The 26,733-nt window shown below is 37.2% G+C and overlaps 1 protein-coding gene across 11 annotated transcripts in view; it reads right to left on the bottom strand.

Annotated features, from left to right (window-relative positions):
- UBR5 (ubiquitin protein ligase E3 component n-recognin 5) overlaps positions 1-26,733 on the bottom strand; it is an 85,739-nt gene that overhangs the window by 55,544 nt on the left and 3,462 nt on the right. For 10 of the 11 annotated variants that reach the window (XR_010997029.1, XM_068183537.1, XM_068183548.1 and 7 more), the window contains exons 2-7: positions 12,593-12,637; positions 12,018-12,099; positions 11,765-11,841; positions 10,856-10,975; positions 7,631-7,820; positions 5,841-6,000 (exon numbers count right to left, since the gene is read on the bottom strand). Coding sequence is in view for 10 of the 11 variants with exons in the window: in XM_068183537.1 (XP_068039638.1) it covers positions 5,841-6,000; positions 7,631-7,820; positions 10,856-10,975; positions 11,765-11,841; positions 12,018-12,099; positions 12,593-12,637 (674 nt within the window). In the remaining variant the exon portion in view is untranslated. The remainder of the gene's footprint in view (positions 1-5,840; positions 6,001-7,630; positions 7,821-10,855; positions 10,976-11,764; positions 11,842-12,017; positions 12,100-12,592; positions 12,638-26,733) is intronic. The other variant, XM_068183604.1, reaches the window with a different exon arrangement.

The following is a 26,733-nucleotide window of genomic DNA, read 5'->3' as shown; positions in this document are numbered from 1 at the left end:
CCTAGCTTCTATGTTAGAAAACTTCAGTTTCCCTGGAGTAATGATCACCATTAAAATGCAAAACTATCTCCGTCCATTAACTAAACTAAAGCTTCTATCCACACATAAAAGAGGCTGCCGGAAATTCATGTAACTTATTGAAGGCCAGCAATATGGACTGTTAAGACAACTGAACCTGGCACCATCTTGCTACAAAAGGGAAGTCCTCCTTCCCTCCTTTATCCCTGTGGCAGGCACCTCCTTGGAACAAGGGCGGATTTCTAAATCTACAACTAGTGCATTCACCTGGCTTGAAAGAGACGTTCACTGGGTTTAGAAGTAAGGTGGGGATGGATTTTCAGACTGACTTAGTGGAGTAATCAGAGCCCCAAAGGTGGAGCTTCACCACATGCTGCAAAGATGACCAGACCCTACTGCTTGCTGCCAAAGGAAATAGCTCTGCCCTTCCCAAGCCTTCAAGCAAATATGGCTTAAAAAAAAAAAAATCAGGCTACCCAAATTAGGTTTCCGTAGCCCATTCAAGCCCAAAAATCTCACCCCTATGCAAGGGAATGGCAGGATAGTGCCTTCTGGCAGCAGGACAACCTCATGAGCTTAAAGCACCCACAAAGCTCATGTGAGGTTATAGACAGGCTCCCTTCAGGAAACCTGGAAGGAGCATGCAGAATTTCTGGACATCCAGTTCTCAGCCTCCATCTCAAAGGCATAAAACAAAACAGTGGCTAGAAACAAGCATTCTTGACAGCAGAGTCTAGCAGAATCCGATTATTATGGGTCTTTCTCTCAGTCTGGAATGAAATGGAGGGAGGAACCCAAAGTAGAGGGTATCAAGAAACTGAAAAGGAGCCATAAGCTTGCTCTTAGAGCTGGTATTAATTCACTGAAGATTTTCACATGCCTGCACATCAGAATATTCATCCTTGTATTTCTAAACTCTCATCTATAGGAAATGTAACACATGCCACCGACTGTCCACAGAAAAACAGCACTGCAAACCAGTGAGCACAGCGGGTTCAAGGCAAGACCTACATAAATGCTTTTTGCATTAATTAAGTAATCCACTCAAGTGTAGGCTGTGCTTCTAAAAGCACATCATTGGGACTCCACAGTTCACACAGTACACTTTAGGAAGTCATCCATGACAGACTGCTTGGAAATCTTAGAAAGAAAATTCACATTTGGCAAACAGGCTCTATCTAAAACGATTCGTATCACTCAAAGTACCCTTACCCTGCCTGCTACTGGCTTTTCACAACTATATGTTGTATATGCAGTACACCTCACCTTCAGTGTCAACTTTTAAGTAACAGACTTTCAGAGCTGGGAACACAGACGAGATCCTGTTGTATTTCCCAATATTGACATACTGCTCCCTTCTCCCACATCCCACAACCATCTTTTCTTAGGTAAGCTCCAACCCCTCCATAGTCTAGCAACTAGTTCTGATATCTTCTGGTCAATGTCCAGAAAAAAAACTGCAAATAACTCTGATCTCTTTCTAGGAACCAAATTGCCCAGTACGGAAAAGAACCTTCCACCCTCATTCAAAATGGACAATACTGGATTTTTTTAAGGTAAGCTACGTGAGAAATCCTCTTGACAGAAAACACACACTAACTTGTGACATACACACACACACCTTCCACCAGGTCAGGCATCTTGACTTTAGCTGTGTTTCCAAAAAAAAAAGGTAAAAATTCAAATATCAGACGTAAGAACCAAAACTAGGTGGCTTTGGGCTAAATACGCATTAAGATGAGTAACGAAATGAAGCCTTTTCTTACCCTCTTATTTCAGCTTCAAATCAGATTTTAATTTTCTTCCAGTATTTCTGAAAGAGATCCCCCTTCTTCCATTTTCTATATCAGCAAAGAAAGGTGCTAAAACCAGTAGGGATAGGAGCCAAATCCACTCCCCTTCAAACATCACTGGAATTTTTTTAGCGCTGTGAAAACACAGATACTGCAAGGCTACATCCAGTTTTAAGAATCCAGAGTTAAAAAAAAACAAAACAAAACAAAACAAAAAAAAAACCACCAAAAAAACATTCTCTATGTCTTTATTTTCCTGCTCTTCAGACAAATCCCATGGGATTATATCATTCATCTATTGTGCTGTGTTAGACCAGAATCAGACTGCTCCGTTCACACATATGTGTGATACTTCTGATGAACCTATTTTTCTAAGAAAATATCTATGATTCACTACTAAATACAAAGAAAATTGGAAGGAAAAGGATATTCAGTTCAGAGGTAAAAAACAAAACAAAAAAATGCCCCACCAAAAAAAAAAAAAAAAAAGCCCAAAGGAAAAAACCCCTAGTTTTCAGTATGCACATAAGCAGCAATTCAAATAGCATTATCACCGGATTCATTAATTGAAGACATTGCTTAGATCAATTCTGATCTCAAGTAGAGCTCACTTTAAACTTTAAACCTTTTCCCTTAAGGGGGCAATCATAAGTTCTCTCCCCTCTTCTCAGCTGCACATTTTTATGAAATATTCAAGTATTCAGTGTGTTCAGTACCTCCTCCTCTTTCAAGTTTGGAATAAACTGGCAAAACTGTGACAGTAAATGGAGAGAAACATTTGTTTTGGTTTCCTAGGAAACTAGACTAAAACGGAACTCCAGAATTCATTTTTGATAAGATAATATTTATTCAAAATATTACCCAATTTGAAGTTCAGAAAAACAGAGAAAAAAAACCAACCCAACAACAAAGAAAACCAAACCACAACAACAAAACCAAAAAAACCCCAAGCCCATTATCTAATTGTTTTCCCCAAAGGCAAACCACTGAACTGATCCTACACTAGGCTGCAGTTCCCATTCCCCTTACTGGAAGCCAGCACAGTAAGCCCTGCTGCAATACCAGCCCATCTCTCTCCTCTGCAAAGCAGCCTGGATGTTGTCAAACCCACGTTTCACAAGTCCCACTAGCGAGAACCCATTGTACCATGCAGAAGTTACTGAGCAAATATGCACTCCTCTGAGCTACATAAACAACACAACTTTTTAACATCTACAGCATCTCTACTCCAACTATTAACAGAACATAAAGCCCACAAGAACTCTCTAATACAACCTGGTATGAGCCTCATAGGGGCTGTCGAGTCTTTCCTATGCTAAGTGATCTTGTTCTATATATTTTTACCTTGATTATTCTCCTTATGCATTTGTTATGAAACAAATGAACCCACACTCCTCTCTGCTACCATAGAACAAAAGAAACAGGACTAGATTAGAGAAGCCAAAAATCAAAGTACAATGGGATCCAAAAATAAATATTTAAGAGACACTCATTGATAGCAATCTGTACAGAAAAGTAATGTTCTGCTCTTCACTTAAGACATTTTGAGAATTCAGGAAGGATTGGAACATGTTTTTGTTACCTCAAAAGAAGCCAGATGCATAACGTTTACTATACTAATAATATCATCACAACTGATATATTAAGAAATTATGATCCATTAAATAAGAATATATTAATTTTACACTACTTGGAAAGTATCTCAGCTTATTAATGATTTTTTTAAATTATATGTAAAGTGCTTTTAAAAATTTCTCTATCTTGGAAAGCTTAGAGAAGTAACCCCTAAATTTAAGAGTCACAAATCATCAGATATGCAGAAGGCAGAAAGACAAAATTAACATATGCTTTTAATTGAAATGCAACAGCCTCAAAATTCCAGAGGCAAATTCTGTCTTCTCGCTTTTTTTTTGTGCTTAAAATGAAAATCAAAAAGCATTAAAGCATAATTTGGCATAATTTTAAAAAAGGTTCTTTATCTTTCAGAACAATAAAAAAACCTAACAACTGAATGCATATAACATTTATCAGTTATCCACAGTTTTCTCTGATGATGTTATAGTTCCAAAAGGGCACCCAGACGTGAGATGACAAGTGAAAGCAAGACTGCAAAGTTTCTAGAGCAAAAACATTTTTAAAAAGAGCTATAGGCAACTTTCTCTGGCCATTTGGTTTTCCTGAAAACTAGCTTGCATGGTCATGTGACACAAGCAAAGCTGCTAATTTTTACTATTCAATGTTTCATCAATAGAGTTATGACAGCACTGCCTAGTGTTCAGCTAGATTTCTGATCAGTTCAGATACCAAACTAATTTCTGTTCAACAAACTGATTTTCACCCCTAAAACATAGGACAGAGAAGGCATGCACATTCTACAAATCCAAAACTGCATCTTTGAAGAGTGGCGTTAAGACAGATCAAGTGTTATTTCGCTCATCATTTCCATATCTTTTCCCATAAAAACTGGGAAAAAATTAGCCCAATTTCTCTGTGGGGTAAAACAGCAGAAAAACCTAATTTTAAGATATTGCAATCCCTTGTAGGAAATTTTCTCTGAACAGGGAAGACGATTTAAAGATTAAGCCAAGGAGAAAATTTTTTTCTGGATATCCAGTGAGGACAGTGACACTCTGCATACTACTTTAACCCATCTCAAATTGATGAGACTCACAGACTGTAGTGGAGGCACCTTCAAATAAATGTTACCAGTCACAGGTTGTCAGACAGACCTTATTAATTGATCCTTAGAATCACAAGAGGTACTCAGAGAACAACTGATGCTATAGAAGACTGGTTAGTATGGTTAAAAGCAGTAATTCACAGTATAAGTTCCTAACTGTGATTTATCTTCTTAAGGTCAGTTCTGGAGGAATGCGTTTGCGTATACTGAAGACTAAGAAGTGCTTTGAACACTTGGAAACTTCAGAAAATTAACTTCCTCCAGTGCCTCTGTCTAATGCTATTAAGTTGATCACTAAAAAATAAGACAGAGATTAAAGATTTTTCACCCCTTTCACCAAAAGAGTCTTGATTCTACAGCAAAATAAAGATGTTTGACAGATGCAACTAAAAGAAGCAAAATGAAATGCAAAGGTTTTTTTGCAGAAATTAAAAAAAAACTCCATTCTCTAATCACATGACTGACAAGATAAAGATGGATGAAGCCCATGAACCTTCCTGGTGAACCAGATGAGCAGAAAGAAAAAACCAAAGCACATCCATTTATTAGAAAAATATCAAAACATTTTGACACAGAAGAAAAGCTACTATGTAGTCAGAGTTCAGACATGTTCTTTTCACGCAGTGCAACTAACACAAAACTGGATTTGGCTGCTATGTTTTCCAATCTGTTCACTCAGCAAGAAAAGATTGCCTAAATTATTTAGCCAATGCAAAAGAAGATTCAAAGTCTTTTATAAAAAGCAATTTTATGGGACAGGCAATATTTCAAAAACAGCTGCACTTATATTACAGGATTTTGCCATTATAGCCAGAACAGCATTTATAAGAGGAACTTGAGATGAACACTAAATTTTCGATCTAACTGTAACCACTGTAAAGTGTTTTGCCCTCTATTAAGGCTTTTTCATTTTAAAAAAGCATGTAATTTTTGCTCTAAAAACTTATATGAATATTAAGAATATAAGTTAGTAGTAAAAAACATGCAAGTCACTAGAAAGTTTAAAAATTATCTTTTATGAGCAAGCCACACAGTAGTCTCAGCATCTCACTGAGCAGTAAAAGAGATGAAAGTAATGCTAGTGTTACAAAGCCTGATATCCTAAAAAAACCCATAAATTTCATGCGCCCCACAAACAGTATCAACAGTTATTCTTCAGTGGCTATCCTAATCCCTCAAGATATCTCAGTCCATCTTTTGTTTTATACATCTTTAGACTTTGTTCCTATAAGCAAGAATTGTCTTCGCTGCGTACCTTGCACAGCACAGAGCTCACTGTCAGTACTTAAATACAGAAAATAAAAAAGAACACATTGGCATTTTTTCATCAAAAGTTGCAGGATACAAACCTCCAGGAAGATATGATTCACTTGCTGTGTCATCCCCATCATCTCCATCTTCATCATCACGACTCAACAAATTATTTACAGCAAGGTTTACATCAAGATTTGTACGCTGGAGTTCTCGAATAATAATACTTCTGGACTTCCCTTGTAAAACAACTTGTGCCTATAAGAGCAGAGTGAATTGGTTACTGGTCATTCTCAGATCACCCACCACCATTCATAAGAAAATGCTTAATTCTAAAAAAAGCCTAATAAGAATCAAAATCCAGTAACAGTACATACAGACACAGGCTCCTATCAATTTTTCACAGTATCGTGTACTTGATATCCAGCCTTCTCTCAGTTCCACTTAGGCCACTAAACTGCAACTTTGGCACTAAATTTCCTAACAGAATCTTAGAATCTACTTCTTGGAATGTTTAATGCTGCAGTTAAATAATAAGTAAAATCTGGTTTTGAGAGTTTCTGCATGTTTCTATAAAAGTGTTTAAACTTAGTATGTCAATCAACAGAGTTTGCAATCAATTGCTGTGCCAAAACTACACTTCAATCCCTTTTACACTGGTTTCTCTTTCCACTGCCCTTCAAACAAAACCACTTTAATGACTCTATTTTCCTCATCATTATGTTTCTAAAGGCTTATCATCAGCAGTTTCTGCAACACTGAAGTTTTTATTAACAAAGTACAAATGCAAATAAAACCTCCCAAACATCAGATGCAATGAATTTACAAAAAAAGAAACTGTGATTTATTCCACTGAGCCTAGGACTCAGAGCACTTTGTTTTTCCAGACTAGCCTCTACCAAATGTAAGAGATGATGAGAGTTTTGAAAGATCAGAAACAAAAGAACATAAGAAACAAGTACCGAGTATTTTCACAACAGAGTAAAAAAAAAAAAAAAAAAAAAGGGACATTCTAATAGCACACAAAAGTAAATTTTTGTCATAAACTTCTATGCCACAAGTTTACAGATTTTTGAGACCTCCTAGAGTATATAGACCACCTGCTAAGTTCTTTCCCATTGCTCTGCTTTCAAGTTACCTCAAAAATGTTTTAGACACCTTCTATTTTAAAGGCGAATAAAGTACACTATCTAAAAAATAAAATTTTAAAAAAGGCAAAATATCACAGAAAGGGGAGTAAAGCAGATTATCTTCGGCCTAGCAAATTAACTAGTCACATATTTTGAACGTATTCTTTTCTTCAAATATGGAGGAAAATGTTTTAACAGACTTAACTGCTTCTTCAGACTTAAGTGCATTAAAAGGCAAAAGTAGAGCAATATATATCCAACATTCACAAAAGTCACATTTATAAAAAATTAAGCAGAGATGTCCATGAAGAAAAATTATCAGTATTTTAAAGAGAATAAATAAATTTTATGTCTTTCATTTACAGCCGAAATGGATCATTCCTTCTATCAACTACAAAAAAAAGGTCAATCTGCCCTCCTTTGTTACATTCCTTCAAGAAACTTAACATTTGATACCATTCTCAAATATTTTATTTTCTCACTAAATCTCCCCTCTGCAACCAAACATGGCCTTTCTCATCAATATTAAACATATACCTTGTCTTGGGTGATGTTTGGAAAATGAAAATTCTAGAATCCAAAAGTCTATCACTTCCACTACACATTTAGAATAAAACCATGTCAGCTAAGGAAAGTCAACTTCTTCAATTGCATGCCATTACTCCTTGGAGAATAGGCACTACTACAACAAATTCTGGTACACATGCTCTGAGAAGCTCTCCAAGTTTTTGGCAGCAAGCAGTTTCTAGTTCACACACCTGTGAAATTAGTTCCTCTGGAATGACTGATGCTGGAATCACTGGTTGTGGTTGACTCCCCAGCAGTCCAGATCCTCTATCACGTCCTGTGCGTATAACTCTGGTCTGCCTTCGAGAGTCTCGAGCTCCAGCAGATGATCTACCAGAAGATCCTCCTCCACTTCCACCAACCCCTGAATTCCAGCGACTTCTAGAAGATTTAGATTATTTGTTTTTTTAATATAGCAGCATACTTTGGGGGCTATTTCAAAAGTCTTTAGTTTTATTGTTAATAACTTACAAACAGCCTCTGAAAAATACTGAAGCTTGACTTCACAGACAAATGCTATAAAAGTAACTCTCAAAACTAAAATGAACAAGAACACCAAGAAACTGAAAAAGGTCTGAAATATGCAGAAGAATTAAAAAAAACAGGACTCCAACTGGAACTTGCATTCTTTCCTACTCATATAGCTGCGTGGATGTATACATACATAAACACATAAAAGGATCAATTCCCGGATTTTTTAAAAGCAGTAGCAGCAACATAACATTTAACACTTATCTGTCAATTTCCTGCTATAAAAGCACACATGCACAAACTTCACTGTCAGTGGCTCTGACAGAAGATCACTATGCTTAGGTGGATCTTCTGATACTTGATTTATGTTAAGAAATTAAGTTAAGATTACACTAGAAAAATCAAGCAATCTTCTCTACGGCAAAAGAAGTCTTACACTAGATAGTTCTCTGATCCTCAGGCATAGTTTTCAAAAGATACTCTACTTTTTACCTATTCCTATTGCAGAAATCAACATCAACTGTGCACATTGCAAAAACATGCCTTAACTGACTGAATGGTTTCTTCATTTCTACGAATCAGCATCAAAATAAGGCAACAAAAAGACAGTGATTTGTAGAAATAGACATCTGACCATCATTACAATGATCCACTAAGAATTATCACCACAGAACAGTGCCAATTGAATCTGCTCTGAATTTAAAACAAGATAATCTGCTGCCATGAAAGACAAGAGACTTAGTTTGTTCTTCAAGGTTAACTAAGCTTTATCTTGTAATACACCTTAAAGGTTATTGGATATAGTATTACTGCTACTTAATAATCTGTATCAGCAGAACCTTCCTGCTATTAATCACTTGAAGTCTCAAACTCCTTTGAAGAAAAACATTTAAAATCAGACACAAAAATAAAGACATGTTCTCTGAAACAGTATCTAATAAACTTACACTAAAAGTCTAACATATGTAGCTATTAAAAGCTAATTAAGAATACTTGTCTTGAATTGTATGCCTTCAGTTGATTACTAGCACCATTTTTTAACTGGGTTTTCTTCTTCCTCCTGACAAGACCCTGCAATCACAGAGAAACTCGATTGTCTGCTTAAGACAAGACCCTGTCAGACACATCTACATTTTCAGAATTCTAGCTAGTGACCACAGACAATGACAAGACAAGACAAAAAGCAGTTAAATTATTTCTTTAGGAAAAGTCTTGTCTCATGAGTTAGAAAGAGAATTCGAAAAATAAAAAGATACTACTGAAAACAGAAAAAAAGAAAGAACACCAAAGAATGTGACATTTTAAATAAAATGAGCCACTTAAACTGTTCTAAAGGGGGCAAGGTGGCTGAGAAGAAAAGAAAAGGGCTGAAGGGAAGTCAAATTCTACCTACAGAGCAACTTTCAATTCAACGCTCTGCAGGGAGGTGTGGGGTTAAAGAAAAAGTGCTGTATTACCTATTAATACTTACTAGAGATGCATTTTTTACTTTAAGTTATTAACTATCAATGGTATCATTTAGACATCTAACAGTTAAAACCATTTCTATTTGTGTAATAATTCAAATATTCCCTGTGTGTCCTAACCTGGTCCTGTTAAGGAGAATAAGGACACAGCCACTGCTATTAAAGTCATCTAAGCCTAAAATAAATATTAACATAGAATAGAAATCTTTCCTCTCATTTCTGTTCACCTACTAGTTTACCACATCTCTCCACTATGCAGCAGAATGCTAGCAATTTTCCAAATCCAGTTACCTACTCGAATGGCTCCACAGTTTGAATGGTTTTAAATTCAATTTATTAAGATAATTACTCACTCCATTTAACAGACTAGTTATAGTGCCTACTGCTATTCTATTAGTTCAGTGACTTTCAACCACCTAGTTCTGAGACATTCAAGAGAAGACATTAGGAACACTTTAGGGTTTGTCTCTAAGATTCAAACAATTTTAATACATTATGCTTAGCTAAGAATAAGGAGGAAAAAAATATGTTACATCTACCACAATAAGTTCTTAAACATGACAATACTAGTTTGTCTTTGATGTTTAACACATGGATTTTTAGGTTCAGATTAGTAATGATTTCAGAAAAAAACTGGGAAGGTTATGGGGATAGTTATTCTTCATGCAACTACGGCCCAAATGGAATTAATTTATTTGGTAATAAAAAACCAACAAATTTTCTCGAAATTCATGGGAAAGATGTAGTTCCTTCCTCTTAACAAATCATTCACATGCAGAAACCACAGTTCTCATTACTGCAGTCAGTAACCTTAGGAAGCAGCATAGTTAGACATGTCTTACAAAAACATGTAACAAAGAGATCACTGTCATTATGGAATGTAAATTACCTTTCTATTAAAAGGGACACCATCAGTTTTAAAGCTAATGACAAGAAATCTGGATCTATACAGTACATTTTGCAGATAGTACAATTTTAAAGATTCTGAGTAACAACCTTTTCCAAATGTTCCTTTTCTATTACGATGTATAGGTCCCTTGCTATCAAAACACCACTTATGACTTGGGGCAAGAAAGTGGAAGGCACAAAACAATGGAGCACATAATGAAGGTTCTTCCTGCATAAATGCACTCATTTCACTGTATGCTTCTAGCCCATCATGGTTTAAATTGATAGTGTCCCTCTAAAAGACTGCTTTTCAAAAATCAAGAAACAACATTCAAAGGAAGACAACACAGCCTAAACCAGGTTACTCTTCACACATATATGAAGAACTCTCTGTATCCTATGTGCTGAAGGGTCACTTAAATGTCTGTTATTTTAACCAAGTCAATCAAGTTTTTTTTGTTATACCCTACCTACACAACTGCTGTGATTATACGTTCCCTTAGACATACTGCATACAATTTATATATGTGTATACACATATACTCAAATATGGAACAAACAGATTGCAGCCTCAATCCTATCAAAACTTACCCAAGGGTGTTGCCTGCCAGTCTGCCCAGAGTTTCAGAACCAGACAGAAACCATGGGGAGTCACTAGTCCTGCCTGGCCTGGATGTCCTTCCTGCCCCTGAGCCACTGCTCAACTTTGAACTGAAAGTAAAAGATGGTAAATCAGTCACAAAACAATCCCAAATGGGTTAAGAACAAAACCTGGAATCCCAGGTTGAAATTCTCAGGGACTTAGTCTGGTAACATACCAGCTTAAGCAACACCCTTGGGGAATATTCCAAACTAATCTAACTGTATATTAAGAGGTACACTGGAAAAAGAAAGTGGAAAGCATGCCTAACAGACCTTACGTACATCAGCAATCCATAATAGCACAGATGCAAATACATATTAAGCTAATTAGTGATTGGAGTTAGCCACTGTGCTAAGATTTCCATTAGTGTATATGTACAAATGGTAATCAGCAGGTGCTCTATCTGTAAACCTGAGCCTGAGTATGCTACTTCAATATTAAGTGGTTTAAATTCAAATCTGAACCATTAATTAGTCCTATTAAGGGGGACTTACCTGGACCGAGGACAACAGGTCTAGAAAGTGAGCCTTGCCAGAGGGGACCACTTTCAGAGTGGATTCTGCATTAAGCCTACCAGTTTAACACAGCTTCTTTCTTAAGGATTATTTTTGGAGTAGTTTGTTTCTTCAAGTTAAAGAGAGCCTGTCTCACTTCCTTCAGAATCACATATACTGTTTCTTCCTACACCAGTTTGTGAAGCTAGGCTGTTTGGCTGCATCACCATAACCACTGTGTCTCTACTCAAAGCATCCATTCCAAAATCTACTTTGAAAACACACAAATAAAAACAAAACCAGAAAAGCAGCTGAGCTGCTTATTGAGGTCAAAAAATATCTTAGAAGAAAAGCATTCCTTACCCATCATTATTCTCAGGTTTACCCAATTCCAATCTGTCTGGTTGAACTGAAAAACCAATCCTGCAGACTCTACCATCCTGTATTTAGAATAAGAAAAGCAAATGTTCAAAACTGAAATGTAAGTCAAGTTTACTAAAAAAATTAAAACACAAGTTTTCAGTTACTGAAGAGTATTAATCAATTTAATGTTAGAATAACTAATTTTAACTGTATGGTTTCAAGTTTGTTTTCTGAGAAGATTTCAGGAACTCACCTCCAGAAGAAATGCAGCATGATTTGGTCCCACCACACACTGTTTAATAGTGGCCTGTTCCAATACATTCAAAGGCGGGTGGCTGAAAATAAAAAGTGAGAATTTATAGTATTTTAGTATTTATACTAGTTAGACTTCTTTTGAAGTCTGAAAAAAAATCAAGCTGTACATGAAAGGAAAAATGTGCAGTGGTGGTTACCAATACGAAAAACTTTCAAAAATGACTAAGCGTGCATTAACTGAAGCACACAGCATATAAAATACAGGAAAAAGATCTTAAAAGGTGATCATTTTCACTTAATCTGATCAGCAATAAACAACAGGGTTTATACCTCATATTACAATGTCATTCCATAATGAAGATTTTAATAATATAATTTATCATAACTGAGAACCTCCCCTTTTCTTCCTGTGTTATCTGAACTGTGTTATCTGAAGCATGTCTGGACTTCAGTATCAGTAGCACTGAGGATTTCTAAGGCTCCATCATCTACTGTACAATCATCTGCTTCTTGTTGCTGTTAGAAAAATTGTACTTTCCTAAATTATTTACAGCAGCATATTATATGCCTTACCTGTTTAAATTATATTTGTTCAGCTTCTCTGAAACTTCCCTTAATCTGAAACAGAAAGAAAGGAAGCTGTTATTTGATTACATACTCCAGAGTCCACAACATCCACTCACACAGCATATTTATGATGTTATGGGAACAACTTACCACCACATTTATAAAGTTTAATATAAATACTACTTGGTGCTGGGAGTCTGTTTTGCTTTGGAGTTTTACCCTTGCCAAAGAACCAACATTTGCTTGCATTTCTGTGTGTTTTGCAAGTCACTATCAAAAAACACTACTCTTGCCTTGTTACAACCATTTACAACTTCATGCACAAAATAAAAATATAAAGCAATGACCATGAACTGTAGATATACTTGTATTTCCTTGTATAAACTTGAATACAGTATCCCAGAGGAGAAAGGATTATAATCTTCTAGGAAATCCAAGTATATGGCATGTGAGAGCCAAAAATATGACAGTAAATTCCCCAAAACAGAAAACACGAGGAAATAGATGAAAAGTCAATGGCAAAAGGGACAAAAACAAATTCGGACTAACAGAAGAAACAATCCAGAGAAACATCTCTATTTATAGGGCTTTGTAAAACATTATCTTTACTAAAGGTAAACAATGTTTCCAAAAGCTCAAAATATCAGAGCAGAAGAAAGCGCCAACCCATATACCACTCCTGCTTACAGGATATTGCGTCCAAAAGTGGAAAGCAAGAGAGTAATTTCTAAGGTAATTTCTAATCCACTTAGGAAAGATCCTCTATGGGCAGCAAAAACACTGGAGTACTATCAGGTAAGCATGTCAATTAAAGCTTGGGTTCCCCTCTTCCCAAAGGAGACAAGCAATCTGAAAAAGCCTCCAAAGTGCTTCCAATTATAGTCAGAGTACTTGAATTTTATCAAGATATAAAACAAAGACTAATTCTGTAAAACTTGTGTAAGGTCTTCTTAATTAAGATAAGAAATCTCAGCTTTGGTACCATGCTCATCCTAGCATAAATCAGCAACACCTTTCTAAACCTAACAAAAAGCCACACCAGCATTGTTTTCATCTGTTTGAATCCATGTCTTTAAATCCTTCATTTTTACTTGCTTCATTTCAGTTTCTACACACAGACTATGGACATCAGCTACTTGCAAACCCTGAAAATGAGAAAGAAAATAGACTAGAGGTCCAAACAGTGAAATCTTAACATTATCAACAGTGTTTAACTCTGAAGTACTTGACCTAAGGGAAAAAAAGAATCAAAAAAAATCTCTAAATCTGTTAGAGAAACAAGGTCTTTTATACTGATAGAAGTAACTTCCAAGCCCAAGAAGAAAGGAGAAGTGAAAAAACGACAGCAGGAAGCAATTGAATGCGTTTAGAATTGCCTTTTGCTATCCAAGCCAAGCTGCTAATTTGTAAGTAGGCAATTTCACACTCCCAATTTCCAGCCACAACTACTTCACACAGGCCAAGAGTATATATGCAGATAAGGTTTCTGTGAAGACAACCCACAAGAGCAAGAGAAAACACAAACTTCCCATGCAATCTGTGCAAAAGGTACCCCACAAGAGTGAACTACTGTGGGAGACTATGGAATGAACCCCAAGTACACTCCACACCTTATCATATGGTTTTATACAGCAAGCATGGATTGCTGCATAATATCTGACAAGTTAAACATCCCTGAAGTTCCATGTCTTGAGTTTGCCACCTAACAATTTCCCACAGGAATCCTGAGCAGTTTCTCATTAACATTTCTCTCCTGGCAAGCATGAGTAATAATTACAGAATAGGAAAACCTACCTTTAAATTCATAGCACTGCCTTTAAGAAAAGCTGATGGCAAAAAACTAGCACTTTATTGGAGATGATTACTAGACTAGTCTATGAGCAACATTTAAAGCTTCCTTACCTGAGTCTTGGTCACAAGACCAGACCACTACCAAAGAATTAGATGTTAAAATTTGAAAAAAATCATCATAGTCCTTTTATACCTGTGAAAAATGAAGTAATAGGAAAGAAATATGCTCAGAAAGCTAAGACTTGAATAGTCAATGAATCCATGAATCATATCAATCTCAAGAGAGTAGGTCTATCTACTGGCAAGAAGCACAAGCCAAAAGAGATCTAATGTTCCTGAAAAGAGGCTGGCGTCAATCTTTACCAGGAGGGAACAGAGAAAGATATAAGCAACAATGCTGAAAGTACTAAACTCTTCTATAGAAAGAAAAATAAAACTAAAAACTATCTCATGCCTCAAAAATCTCATATGCAACTGCTGTAACAGCAAAATTAACAAGTACTGCTCATAAGCTCCAAGAAGTCCACGAGGACTTGAATTTGATGCAGAACACCACTGAAGTTGTTCCCTGCTGAGCTGCCGGTTCCACCCTCATTCCTCCCCTTTCTTGTGCTGGCACCAGCATCCACATGAACACCAATCACAAAACCAAACCAGCAGGAAAACAAGACCCAAGGAGAAATATGTGTTTGTATACTCTGTACGGAGAAAATAAAAACTTGAAATAATTTCCTGCAGCAATCTAAGCCTCTCTACCTGCACAGTTGCAGGGTATTGTACCACTGACCCTCTGAAGGGAAAGGCTTATTTAAGATCAGGTTAATTTTAATTATACAGTGCAGTAATTTCAACTGATGGTGCTCTGAAGGAAGAGGTACAAGCAGAGATGATTCCCACATCAAGGTCAACATTTTCACTAAGACCTTTCTGTGGTAAATGAAATCTCCAATATAAATGCCTTGACAGACTACACTTCAAAAAGGTCTCATTAAAGGCAATTAAACTACTTCAAAGGACAAAGTTAGAAGCAACAAGTATTTTCATCACAAACGTTTTTGAAGAAATACACTAGCTTGGCAACACTTTTAGACAAAAAGTTTAGTGATGATAGCTCCTATCAAGACATAGATTCTTTAAATATTATTAGTGAAATTAAAACAGTTGTGAGGAAAATACAGTCAGTTTGGCCAAGCCAAGGAGGGATTTCTTTAATTTCAAGTTTTGAAGCTCCAATTTCTAGCCTCTAGAAACTGATCAGAATAGAAAGGATCTATGTTCACACTAAGCAACCAAAAAGGCTCTAGGTCAGGACTATCACAGCTCAGATTTCTGACATGGCACTTTTATTCATCACAAGACATTACTTTTCTCAAAGAAAAATTCTATTTCCAGATAAGTTTATCTCAGGACCCATTCTTCCACCATAGCTTGTTTTATAAAAGCAGGTTAGGCTCAAAAATGCAGAAGAGTTATAGAGAAATTCAATTTCAAAATACTGAAGGTAAGAGTTGCAGAGGAAGAAAAGGTACTTTTTAAAAAGACCAACCAAATAAACAAAACATAAACCAGCCAAACAAAAAACCATACAGGCACACACAAAAAACCCCAAGCAAACAAAAACCCCCACATCCCAAAACCATAAAACCTCCAAAAGCAGCTTAGTATGATGAACAAGTAGGAAATAAGAAATAAAACTACTTCAGGCCTGGTAGATTTTTCTAAGTGATCAGGTCTCTTTAAAACAACTTAATGTGTCAATGAAATCTGTATGCCAACAATCATGAGACTTCCACACCAGAGCAGAAAGAATTATTCAAGTACCGCTACAATGCTTTTCCAAGGGAAGGCTAATGCTAATACTAATAAAAATAATGAGCAGATACCCAAGGGGACACACTCACATGACACAATCCATTTAAACACTGGAGAACTACTACATACCTATCAATACTTAAAAGGTAAATACAACCTTCATCCCTGTCCCTCAGCTGAGATCCTGAAGGGCTCTGAGCACAGCGAGCCAGACCCAAGGAAGCACCTCTGGGGCCAGTTTACAGGGTTTGGCCCAGCAGAGCTGCACAGCCTCCAGATCAAACACCTCTCTCACCTGCCTGTCTTGAATCACATGGAAATGAGTTCCTGTGCTGGTCTATCAGTGTCACAGTCTCAAAAATGCAGAAAATGGATACCAATAAAAATATTAAGCAAATACATTATCTTAGTTTCCTAATCCCAGGATAGCTTTGACGCTAGACACTGTCATTGATGGAAAGTCACACCCAGCTATCTTCTGTGCCACAATACAGCATACAAAAGGATCCTGCCCCCAGCCGCCATCTCAAACATTAGAGAGCAGCTTCCAAGGAGGCAGCCTTCCACAACTACACCTTTCTCCTACTGGAATAAATGAAGATTTAGAGTGTGCTTTAAGTCATTCTGGGTCGAAAGGGGGAAGAATCCATAAAATCAAATGCTAAAGTACCAGGCAAAAGCAGGCAATAAGATTATCTGTAGAAAATAAAGTAATGCACATAATAAAAAAAAGAGAAAGAAATCCCAAGCACAAGTACAAAATGACAGGCTACAAGGTAACCCATACTGCTCATCAGGGTAGTGGGCTAATATGTTTAGACTATAATTCACAGATGACTGAAATGAACTAGATGACAAAGAAACCCTTTGCTCTACTCAGTCAGTACTCAAGGGAACCATGGCTTACACTGTGTCCTCTCCACATTTCAAGAACTATAAATTAGGACTATTTGGTTATTACATACTAAACCAACACCTACTGCTCAGGAAATCCCCAAGCTGCAAATTCTTAGAAGCTGGAAAAGCTTCACTGTATATGTGCCCTATTCTGACACTGTTCTCCTGTTAATCTAGCACTGGTCTCTGTCAGAAGAAAACAAGAAGAAAATAAGATGGACTTCTTCTCTGACTTGAACAGCTGTTCTTGTACTTCACAGTATCAGCCAACACAGGTTTATAGAACATATATACACAGGACACTTCTCCCAAACTTTATTTCCTATTTTGCAAGATTGTCAATTTGATTGATAAAGGTAGTTCTGATCACTTCATAGTTCTCTCTGGAACAATGGTAACACACTGTGGTGACTGTAATCTGCAGCAGAATGCTAATATGGCAAAGACCAAACATATTAATGTCCTGAAAACAGCTTTCTGTCACTGAAAAGTCTTCAGGTAATACAGTGATTGCAGAATGAAAGTTCTCTAACAGTAGACCCTTACTATTTAATAACAACATTGATGAAGACAATGACCTAAGTTGGGTATAAAATAGCCCACAAAAGGGTGAAAGCATGATAAGAAAAAGTAGCAAAAATAGAACATGTATTTTAGTTCCAGTTTTAAGAAAAAAAGGCAGATTTCTTATCACTGTATTGAAGAACAAGGGGAGAGGAGTGTATATTGCCTAGCAAGGCTTACAGTACTGTGTTCCATAAAATCCTCACATAGAAGTTGTTGATGTTCAGGCTGGATGAGCAGACAGTGAGGTGAACCAAAAACTTTCTGAACATCTGGGTCCAGAGAGTGGTGATTAGTGTCACAAGGTCTGGCTGGAAGCCAGTGACAAGCTGTATGCCCCACAGGTCAATACTAGGTTCAGTCCTGCTCAACATCTTATTAACAATTTAGATGGCAGGGCAGTGGGTACCCTCAGCAAGTTTGCTGATGACACCCAACTACAAGGACTGGTGGATATGCAGGACATCGCTGCCACCCAGAGCACAGCAACCTCATGACAACCAAGGGGAGGCAAGGCACAAATCCCTGCACCTCGGCAGGAACAGCCACATGCACAAGAACAACCACATGCCAGACACTGTCCAGCTGGAGAACAGCGTGGCAGAAAAGAACCTGGAAGTCCTGGTGGCCACCAGGTTGAACAGGAGCCAACATGCCTTGCAGCAAAAAAGGTAAAACAGCATTCTGGCTGGAACAGAGAAAGTATTGCCAGCGTGCTGAGGCAGACAATCCTTCTCTTTATTCAGCACTCATGAGGCCATATCTGGATTTCTGGGCTCCCCACTACAAGAGAGACATGAGCATACTGGACAGAGTCTAGCAAAGGGACACAAAAATAAGGGACTAGAGCATCTCTCACAAGAGGAAAGGCTGAGAGAGTGGGGACTTCAGCAAAGGGAAGAGAAAGCTCTGGAGGGGATCTTAGCAACATACATGAACACCTAAAGCGAGGGTAGTAAAGGGGACTGAGCCAGGCTCTTTCCAGTGGCACCCAGTGACAGGACCAGAGGCAACAGACACACACCAAAACACAGGAGGTTCTGTCTGAACACCAGGAAACACCTTCTTTGCTGTGAGGGTGACCAATTACACAGGGTGCTCAGGGAGGTTATAGAGTCTCAACCCCTGAGAGTTATTGAAATATCATCTGAACACACTCCTGGACAACCAGCTGCAGACAGCCTTGCCTGGGAATGGGACCAGATGATATCCAGAGGTCCCTTCAACCTCAGCCATTCTGCAATTGATATTGAGGACTTAACGCTTTCAGGATGTGATCTCCTTGAAGGCACAGCAGCAAAAGGAGGGGATTTGCCATTGAAAAGGTAGGAACTCATGTTTTGCCGTATAGAATCCCTCTATGGTCAGTGACACAGGAAAAAAGTTACACCAATGAGTCAAGAAAGTGTCAGAGAGTTACACATTCAGTTAAAAAATTCATGGGTACTTAAATATCCAGCTGGAAGTACTCTGTTTCTTTAGCAGGAACAGCAAGAGCAGGGGCAGACACCTGTTGAATTTGTGAAATGCCACTAACTAGAAATTAATTCCTAAGCTGGGTGACTGATTGCTCTAGCTCAGAATCTACTTACACCCTTTCTTCAGATTTAAGTGACACTGAAAACATCCCTCTCTGAATAAAAAAAAAACCCAGAACCATAACCCCACACCACAGTGCAGAGGATGGCCATAGCCTAGCTCAACAGGAATACAAAGTCAATCACGCTTTTTAAATAAGTAAACACCCATACGCTATGAAACAGCATGGCTCCTTTTCTGGAGAGGACAAAAAAAAAAAAAAAAAGGTTGTAGTTAATAATCTGAGTACAAACAGGAAGAAATCACAAATGGTATGATCCTGACAGGACTGCCACAGAGGAGTAAAAAAGGAAAATACACTACAGGAGAACAAGTCAGACTCAATCTGAGGCCCTTCTATGGCAGTAAATTTCCAAAAGTATAATTTGCAAATCCCGACAGAAATCTGTTCTCTGGTGCAGAATGCATCGAATCGTCATTTTGTGGTCCAAATTCTGTTCAACTGCACAAAGTCCTCACAGCTGTTCTGTTAAACATTTAGCAGAAGGCCAAATCTTTAGTCAGAAAACCACAGCTAAACAATTGGATCGAACAACTCAGCTGGGTGAGTTCTGAATCTTAAAGCAATTAAGGTTGTAAGCTATTCAACTATCCATCATTTTAGGAAATATATCCTCTTGTGATAATAAAACACGAATAATGGGAATTTAGAACCCCACGGTTCTAAATTCAAGGATACTTGAAAAATACACATGTGATAATAGCATGAGCAGTGTTACTACAATGAACAACAACAAATGAATGCTAGCTATCAAAATACAGCTAGGAAGCTGTATACTTGTTTAACTAGAATGAATGAAAATTAAAAGACCCCATTAAGGCAAAGAAAAGAAAAAAATCCCATTTTTACAGTCAGAACATTAAAAAATGCTATCAAATTAAAAATCCAGTCACTGAAAATCATAGAACCTTTTTGTGCCCCATTGTGATAAGGTTGTTAACGTTCCTTTAGGAGTTCATTATGAGCCACCAGGGAGGCTGTGAATTTACCAGCACACCAGCTGAAAGCCTGGAGAGCCAAGTTCTGATCCCAGCTGAGGCTACTGCAGGAACCCAAATCATCTCTCCACCATTTTCATTTGCTCTAAGCTTTTGGGAGCTGTGATCACTTTGTGCAAAGTTGGAAAATGGCCTTTGATTAGAGCATTCAAATGCTATAAAAATATTTTTTAAAGTAAGAACTGCCACATTATTAAATACTCAGTGTCTTGATTAGAGAAAAGCAACTGTATGTTTTGTACAAGTGATTTTATTAAAAACAAAGCACAAACAAGAACTGAATTCTAATTGCTCTGCTACAAAGTCCAACGACCTTATTCTCATTCTGAATTAGTTTTAGCAACAGGGAAAGATCACTTAGCATGTCCAGTCCTTTACTTGCCAATTCCTCCAATTCCAAGCCTTGAAGTATTCAACAAAAACTCTGATATCACAGTGTTATCTGCATGTCACTTTTGCAAACTAGCTAAAAACTGCCTTTAAATACCTCCTCCTCCTCACACTGCTCTGTCTTCCACTGAAAACACATCTTCAAAACCTTTCTCTCAGACACTGAACCTTTGATTTAGACAGGAATGGACTGAGGCCTGGAATAAAGAGTAGAGAGCAAGCACCATGCCAGAAAAACAAGCAGCCAAATCGCTTTGTCTGATGCACAGTGCAGGCAAAATAAGAAACCCCAGCTTCTGAGGTGCACAGCTCATCCCAATACTTTTTTGCATTGCCAGGAAAAAGTTCCTTTTTCCATCTTTCTGCACCCTGGCCACAAAACTCCAGGTGCTTCCCTCAGTGTAACCTCAGCGTTTTGGTTCCCCTAGAAGAACTCATGAAGCAGCACAATGTGTACCTCCTGCATCACATTTTGCCTAGGGCCATATTATCTCTGGTAACAATTTTGCCAGATACAGATTCTGCCCCACAAGAGAAAAAAACAAACTTTAGCTATTCTGGAAAAAGCCTGTTAGTCCCTAGCCTTCCCATGAGGAACAGGGCACTCCTTCTGCCTACCCAATCCGCCCCACAATGACAGGATATTATGATCCATCTTGTTTGTAGGTTTTATTAAGTACCTTTAAATTACCGCTCTAGAGACAGACACATTTTGCCAAAGTCAGTGAATTGTGTATACAATGACTTAAAAAAATGGAAAATGAGAAAAGTAAAACTGCTGTTAATAGTATACTATGGTCAAAGCCGAAGAGTTCCAACAACCTAGGAAAGATCTTCATTAAAGATCAGACAACAATAACTCACTTATACTAAAAAAATATGAAATGGATTAAAAGCCATAAATTATCTTCAGAAGAACATATCTTGATATTTACTAAAGAGAAAAAAAATACAGCTCTGACCGTTTTCAGGCTGGATAGAGAATAGCAAGAATTTAATACAATAAATGAAAGAATAAATACAGACAGACATTTAAGAAAATTAATTTTGCAAAATGAACAAGAAATTATAGATACCACCCTTAAGATTAAGAAATTAAAATGATACCACCCTTACTGAAGGAAGTGACAAACTCCAATGGCTTCAAGTAAAAGCAGAGTAAGGCGTACATTCAACTTTATTCACATAGGCAAATACTTATTCTCCAGTTAAGTTTTTGGAAAAATGCTGTAGCAGAAACAGTTGTTTATGTAAAGTCAATGTCAGACTCCATGCTGACACCTACATAGTGAAATTACAATTTTCAGTAGAATCCAGAGATCCCAATCAAGATTCATTTCACTGTATCAGAACTCCCTACCTAAATAGAGAGATAATCCATCCCAAAGGTGAAAAAGGTGAGAGGTTGAGGAAACATAATGGATAACAGAGAATGAAGCATAATGAAAGATGGTAAGCAAATTTTTAAAATGCTGTTTTATCACAAGTTTGGATTAAAGTAATCAACTACTACTTCTATAGCACATAGAAAAAAAAAGACAAAATTAGCATCTGGCTTAACTAGAGATGATGGCAAACATGCTACAGAAAGTAACACCAGCAAGACCTGGATACAGAGCAGTTTCTTTCTGAGCTATCTTCTAATGAATAGGCAAACTACAGCTGCATGGTTATTATCACCCTCAGCTATTCAAGATATTTTGAACTGATTCATTTGACAAACAAAAAACACAATCTCTTGAATGTGGATTATTTTTTGGGCTTTTTTTTGCTGAAGACAAATTTTGTAAGATTACTGAAGTCTCCAGCAACCTTGGTACCTTTATCTGCTGCATTACACTACTGCTGCCACAAATTAAACTGGCAGACCTCATGGCTGGCATTAAAACAAGAATGACAGCAAGAAATCCCAACACAGCTAATGTCCAAAATAGTACTAATCATGGAAAAGTTTTCAAAGTTTTTATTCTGCACTCTTTAATAAACACCATAATGTAAAAACTAAATCAGAAAGACCAAAATATCTTCAGGCATCTTTTCTCATAAAAGGCAGTAACCAGTTTAATGATGAAAAACTGTCCAAAACAACATTACAGAAATAAACATTCCATCTCCACTGTAGATATAAGCAATTTGAGAAATCACCTCAACAGCAACTGGCTTGGGATTACAAAAACTAGCCAGTAAGACAAACTTTAAGATGCTACACCAAAAATCATTTTTAGAACTGCAACAAAATATCAAGATGGGATTTAAATATTCACTGTACCAACATGGATTGCTGCTGTAAAACACACTGCACTTTAAAGTAGAGCAGCTAGAATTTGCTGAAAGATTGGGTGAAGCATATTTAGTATAAGACATTCTCCTGACAAGTGCCAGGTGTAGCAGTGAGACTTATGAGGTGAAGACGAAATTTTCAAAGACAGCAAATTTAATGGTTACATCATTCCTCACCTGGAACCAAACTGGCAGTTTTAGGTGTAAATGCATAAATGCAGACAACCAGTGCTCCCACCTTAAACCTTTCTGTTTAGGTTTGCATTATGTTTCAACTGTTTAAAATTATCACACTTCATACCTTTGTATCAGTGGGTATGTGTTCTCTCTCATATAAAACAAAAACATTATTTAAATTGAAGCAAAATACTAATTTCCCTAGAGGGGAAGTGTAAGAGAAAAGAAAGCAATGTTGGTGAACCACATTTTTTAAGCACAAAAAGACTTTTAGAAATAGAGCACAGAGTTTATTGTCAAAATAGGTCTATGCCAGAAAGAGCAAATAAGATCTGAAGTTTGGATAATTATTCCTGTAATGGAGTAACTAATGCTGTGTCATCTTCACTTAAACTGTCAAGCTTAAGGATTTGGACAAAATATATGTGTGCACTGTGAAAATCAGATTTGTGCATTTATTTCAACATCTTTTTTTTTCCAAATTGTTCCTCTCAATTTAAAATCCTCTAACTACTGCAACCAGGCCTTGTCTTCACATATTCTCTGGGGCACACACAGATGCCAGCTACTGCAGTCTCCTATGTGGAATTGTTGCTAAGAGCGAAATCCTTAGTGGACTTCAATGAACTCAAGGTTAAAAAAAAGTCTGTACAACTGAAAAACACAAGTAGTTTTTCTGTATATGTTTTTTCCCTGCATAAATGACTGTTGATGCAGAGAAAGACAAAACAGCAACTTTTACACTAAGCATCTTGCAAAAGTAACTGCAAATTAGATAGCTGCTAGTGTAATCACTTAAAACAAAATACCTTGAACCGTCTTCTCTTCTTCATAGAAGTTTCAAATACATAATACCACCTATTTAAGTCACAAATTATTAACTGTGTCAGAAATGTGAAAAGGCAGCTACAGCACCTTGCCATTTGCCAAGCTCAGGTACATCCTTGGCTGTTTTTCCTCAAGTGGCAAGTCATTCTTCATGTAAGTATAATTATGTACTGAACAGTTATCTACTTTAGATAGTTTAAGAAAGTGTCATACCCTTCACATTTATTTTTTGATTGAATCATAAATTTGACCCTACATGGCAATCAGAATATTTAATAAATACATACTATACCAAAAATTACCTCAAATGTATGTCATTGTTTATAGTTTTTAACTTTTACAAATATTTAGTGCATGAATGTTGTTGACTTACTGTTCTTAGAATTAAAAATGTTGTTCTCTGACAGCTTTGACTTGCAGTGCCAACCTTAAAATACAGCTACTAATATCTTAGTCAATTAGTCTTGCTCTATCATTGGTCCAACAAATATGCTCAAACCTTACATATGTGATTTGAGAAGCAAAAAGAAAGCAACATTTGTGTCCCAATTACTATTTTACCGAATTCCTTGTGACAGGTCACAACTACTCACAGCCCAGATCACATTCACAGTACAGTTTCACATTACAGTAGCCAAAATAAACTTGCTGCTTTCAAAATGGAAGGAACTCAACCCTGCTTCCTCTTTCCCGTTCTTCACTACCAACTCTCCCTCCTGCAGCACTTTTCACAATATTCTGATGCACACCCAACAAGGAGATAAACCAGTTCAACTTCCTAATGCACTAAATTATATTTACTTCACATTACCAGGGCTATCTTTTATCATTTTAGCAACTGAAGTCGGTTTCCTATGGGATCAGAAACTTAAAAGTTAGTGCAACCTAAGAGGCGGGGAAAGCAAACCTCCGCCTTCAGAAGAGAGCAATTACTTTGACTTACAACATCTCAGGAAAGTTTCAGCAAGAACATTCACAGACAATTACATATGTACTCTCTAAAAAGCAGCATCTGGGGTGTAGCACAGAATTGTAATCAGAAGAGGACCCTGGCAGAGCAAAGTTCAAAAAGGCCTAGAATACTGGCCAATGTAAAAGTAACCTTTCACGTTCAACCAGACATGAAATAATATTGTACATTCTGATGCTTAACCTCCCAAATTATTGTTCTTAAGTAACAACACTAAGTAAGATCAAATCTTAATGCACTGCTGCACATATGAATCTTGTAACAGTATATATTACCACAGTGGTGGTGCAAATCTTCTGAGGTAGCCAAACCATTTTATATTTAAAAAAGTGTTTCCATCTAAGAATCTGATGATGATAATAATAATGTCATGACAGTCATACTGTTCCATTCTTCTCTTCCAAAAGAGCACAATCGAAATTTAGCTATGCTTTCAAGAAATTAATCCTAAAACCAAGTTCAACACTTTGCCTGTTACTAAATCTTATCAAGCAGCTGTAACTCAGGTAATTCAAATAACATATCAGTTATGGCTTCCCAGTAATTAAACCACCTATTCCTGTTTGAGGTGGGCTACCTGCACTCTTGCTAAGTAGATTAGAAAGAGTTTAAAGCACACCAAAATTAATCACTTAAGCTAATAGAAGTACTGTATTATCTGCACAAAACTTGCAGATTCTCCATCTAAGAATGCATCCATCAATCCCTTCTTTTCCCCAGCTTGGGGCAGCAATGCAGATCACACATAAGTAACAGCAGAGAAGTTTGTGCTTGGGCTGCCTTCCTCTACACAAGAGGACAAGTACTCTCTCAGGATGCCTGTGGACGCAGCAGAGCAGGTTCAGGTCGTACAATAACACTTTAACATGAACACTTGCATTATCAGGAGCTCTCCCCTCTCTGTGCATGGCTGCTGCAAACGTGTGGGGCCAAGACACCAGCTCCACATCACTGCTGGCTCCTTGAACAGCCACACCACACCCTACGCCAGCTCCTTCCAGCAACATCTGCTTGAGATTTTTAACAGATTTGCTCATCAGTAAATGCAAGGGGGAGTGGCGTTTGCCAGAGCAGCAGCCACATATCCACACATCACTTGCACAGTACCTTAAATTGATGTGCAGATTAAATAGGTATGTTCTTGCTAGCAATTTTTTTCCACACAAATTCAGAGAGTGCAAACAATGCAGGCAATGCAAAGTACACAACTTAAATTTTCAGTTCAGGCACGGCCTAAAGTAAGTAGCATTCAAATAACAGAGACAGGCACTGAATGTATTATTAAGAGAAAAAGTCATGTAATGAACAAGATCATCCTTTCTTCCCCCAAAGCTGACTCTACATACAGACTCACTGAAGCTTCAAATTAAGTTTCTCAGGTGTGCTACTGGTTTCAAAGGTGTCACTGCCAGAAAACTTACTAAATGACACTTCTAAACCCTCATATTCAGAATACCCTCTATTTAACCAAATTCATTACATCTCATCTCCAGGAGGACAGAAAAGACCACATTAACACTGTGTCAATGACCACTTCAAAAATTACATCTTATTCTCTGCTAGGACTTAATTGGTGTAGCTGACAAGAATTTTCTTAGTACAAGGTAAAAACAAAGTCAAAGCTTTGAGATGAAGCCTGTCTCTGAAGGTTAGCTCAGGTATGGAAAGCCATTTGTGTAAGGTGAAAGACTCCCGTTCTCCTTCCCAGAGCAGCAAGTTAAACTGCTCCCGTGAGGTTTCATAACAGCCAAGAAAAGGCTATTTGTCATGGTTACACCCACTTCCTAAGCCAATATAAAATTAATAAATATACTAAGAATTTACTAAGATTAACTTATCT

This window comes from Anomalospiza imberbis, chromosome 1, assembly GCF_031753505.1.
Source record: "Anomalospiza imberbis isolate Cuckoo-Finch-1a 21T00152 chromosome 1, ASM3175350v1, whole genome shotgun sequence".
Lineage (NCBI taxonomy): Eukaryota > Metazoa > Chordata > Aves > Passeriformes > Viduidae > Anomalospiza > Anomalospiza imberbis.
The sequence above is the reverse complement of the archived record's forward strand: the minus strand, read 5'-3'. Positions and strand labels throughout refer to the sequence as shown.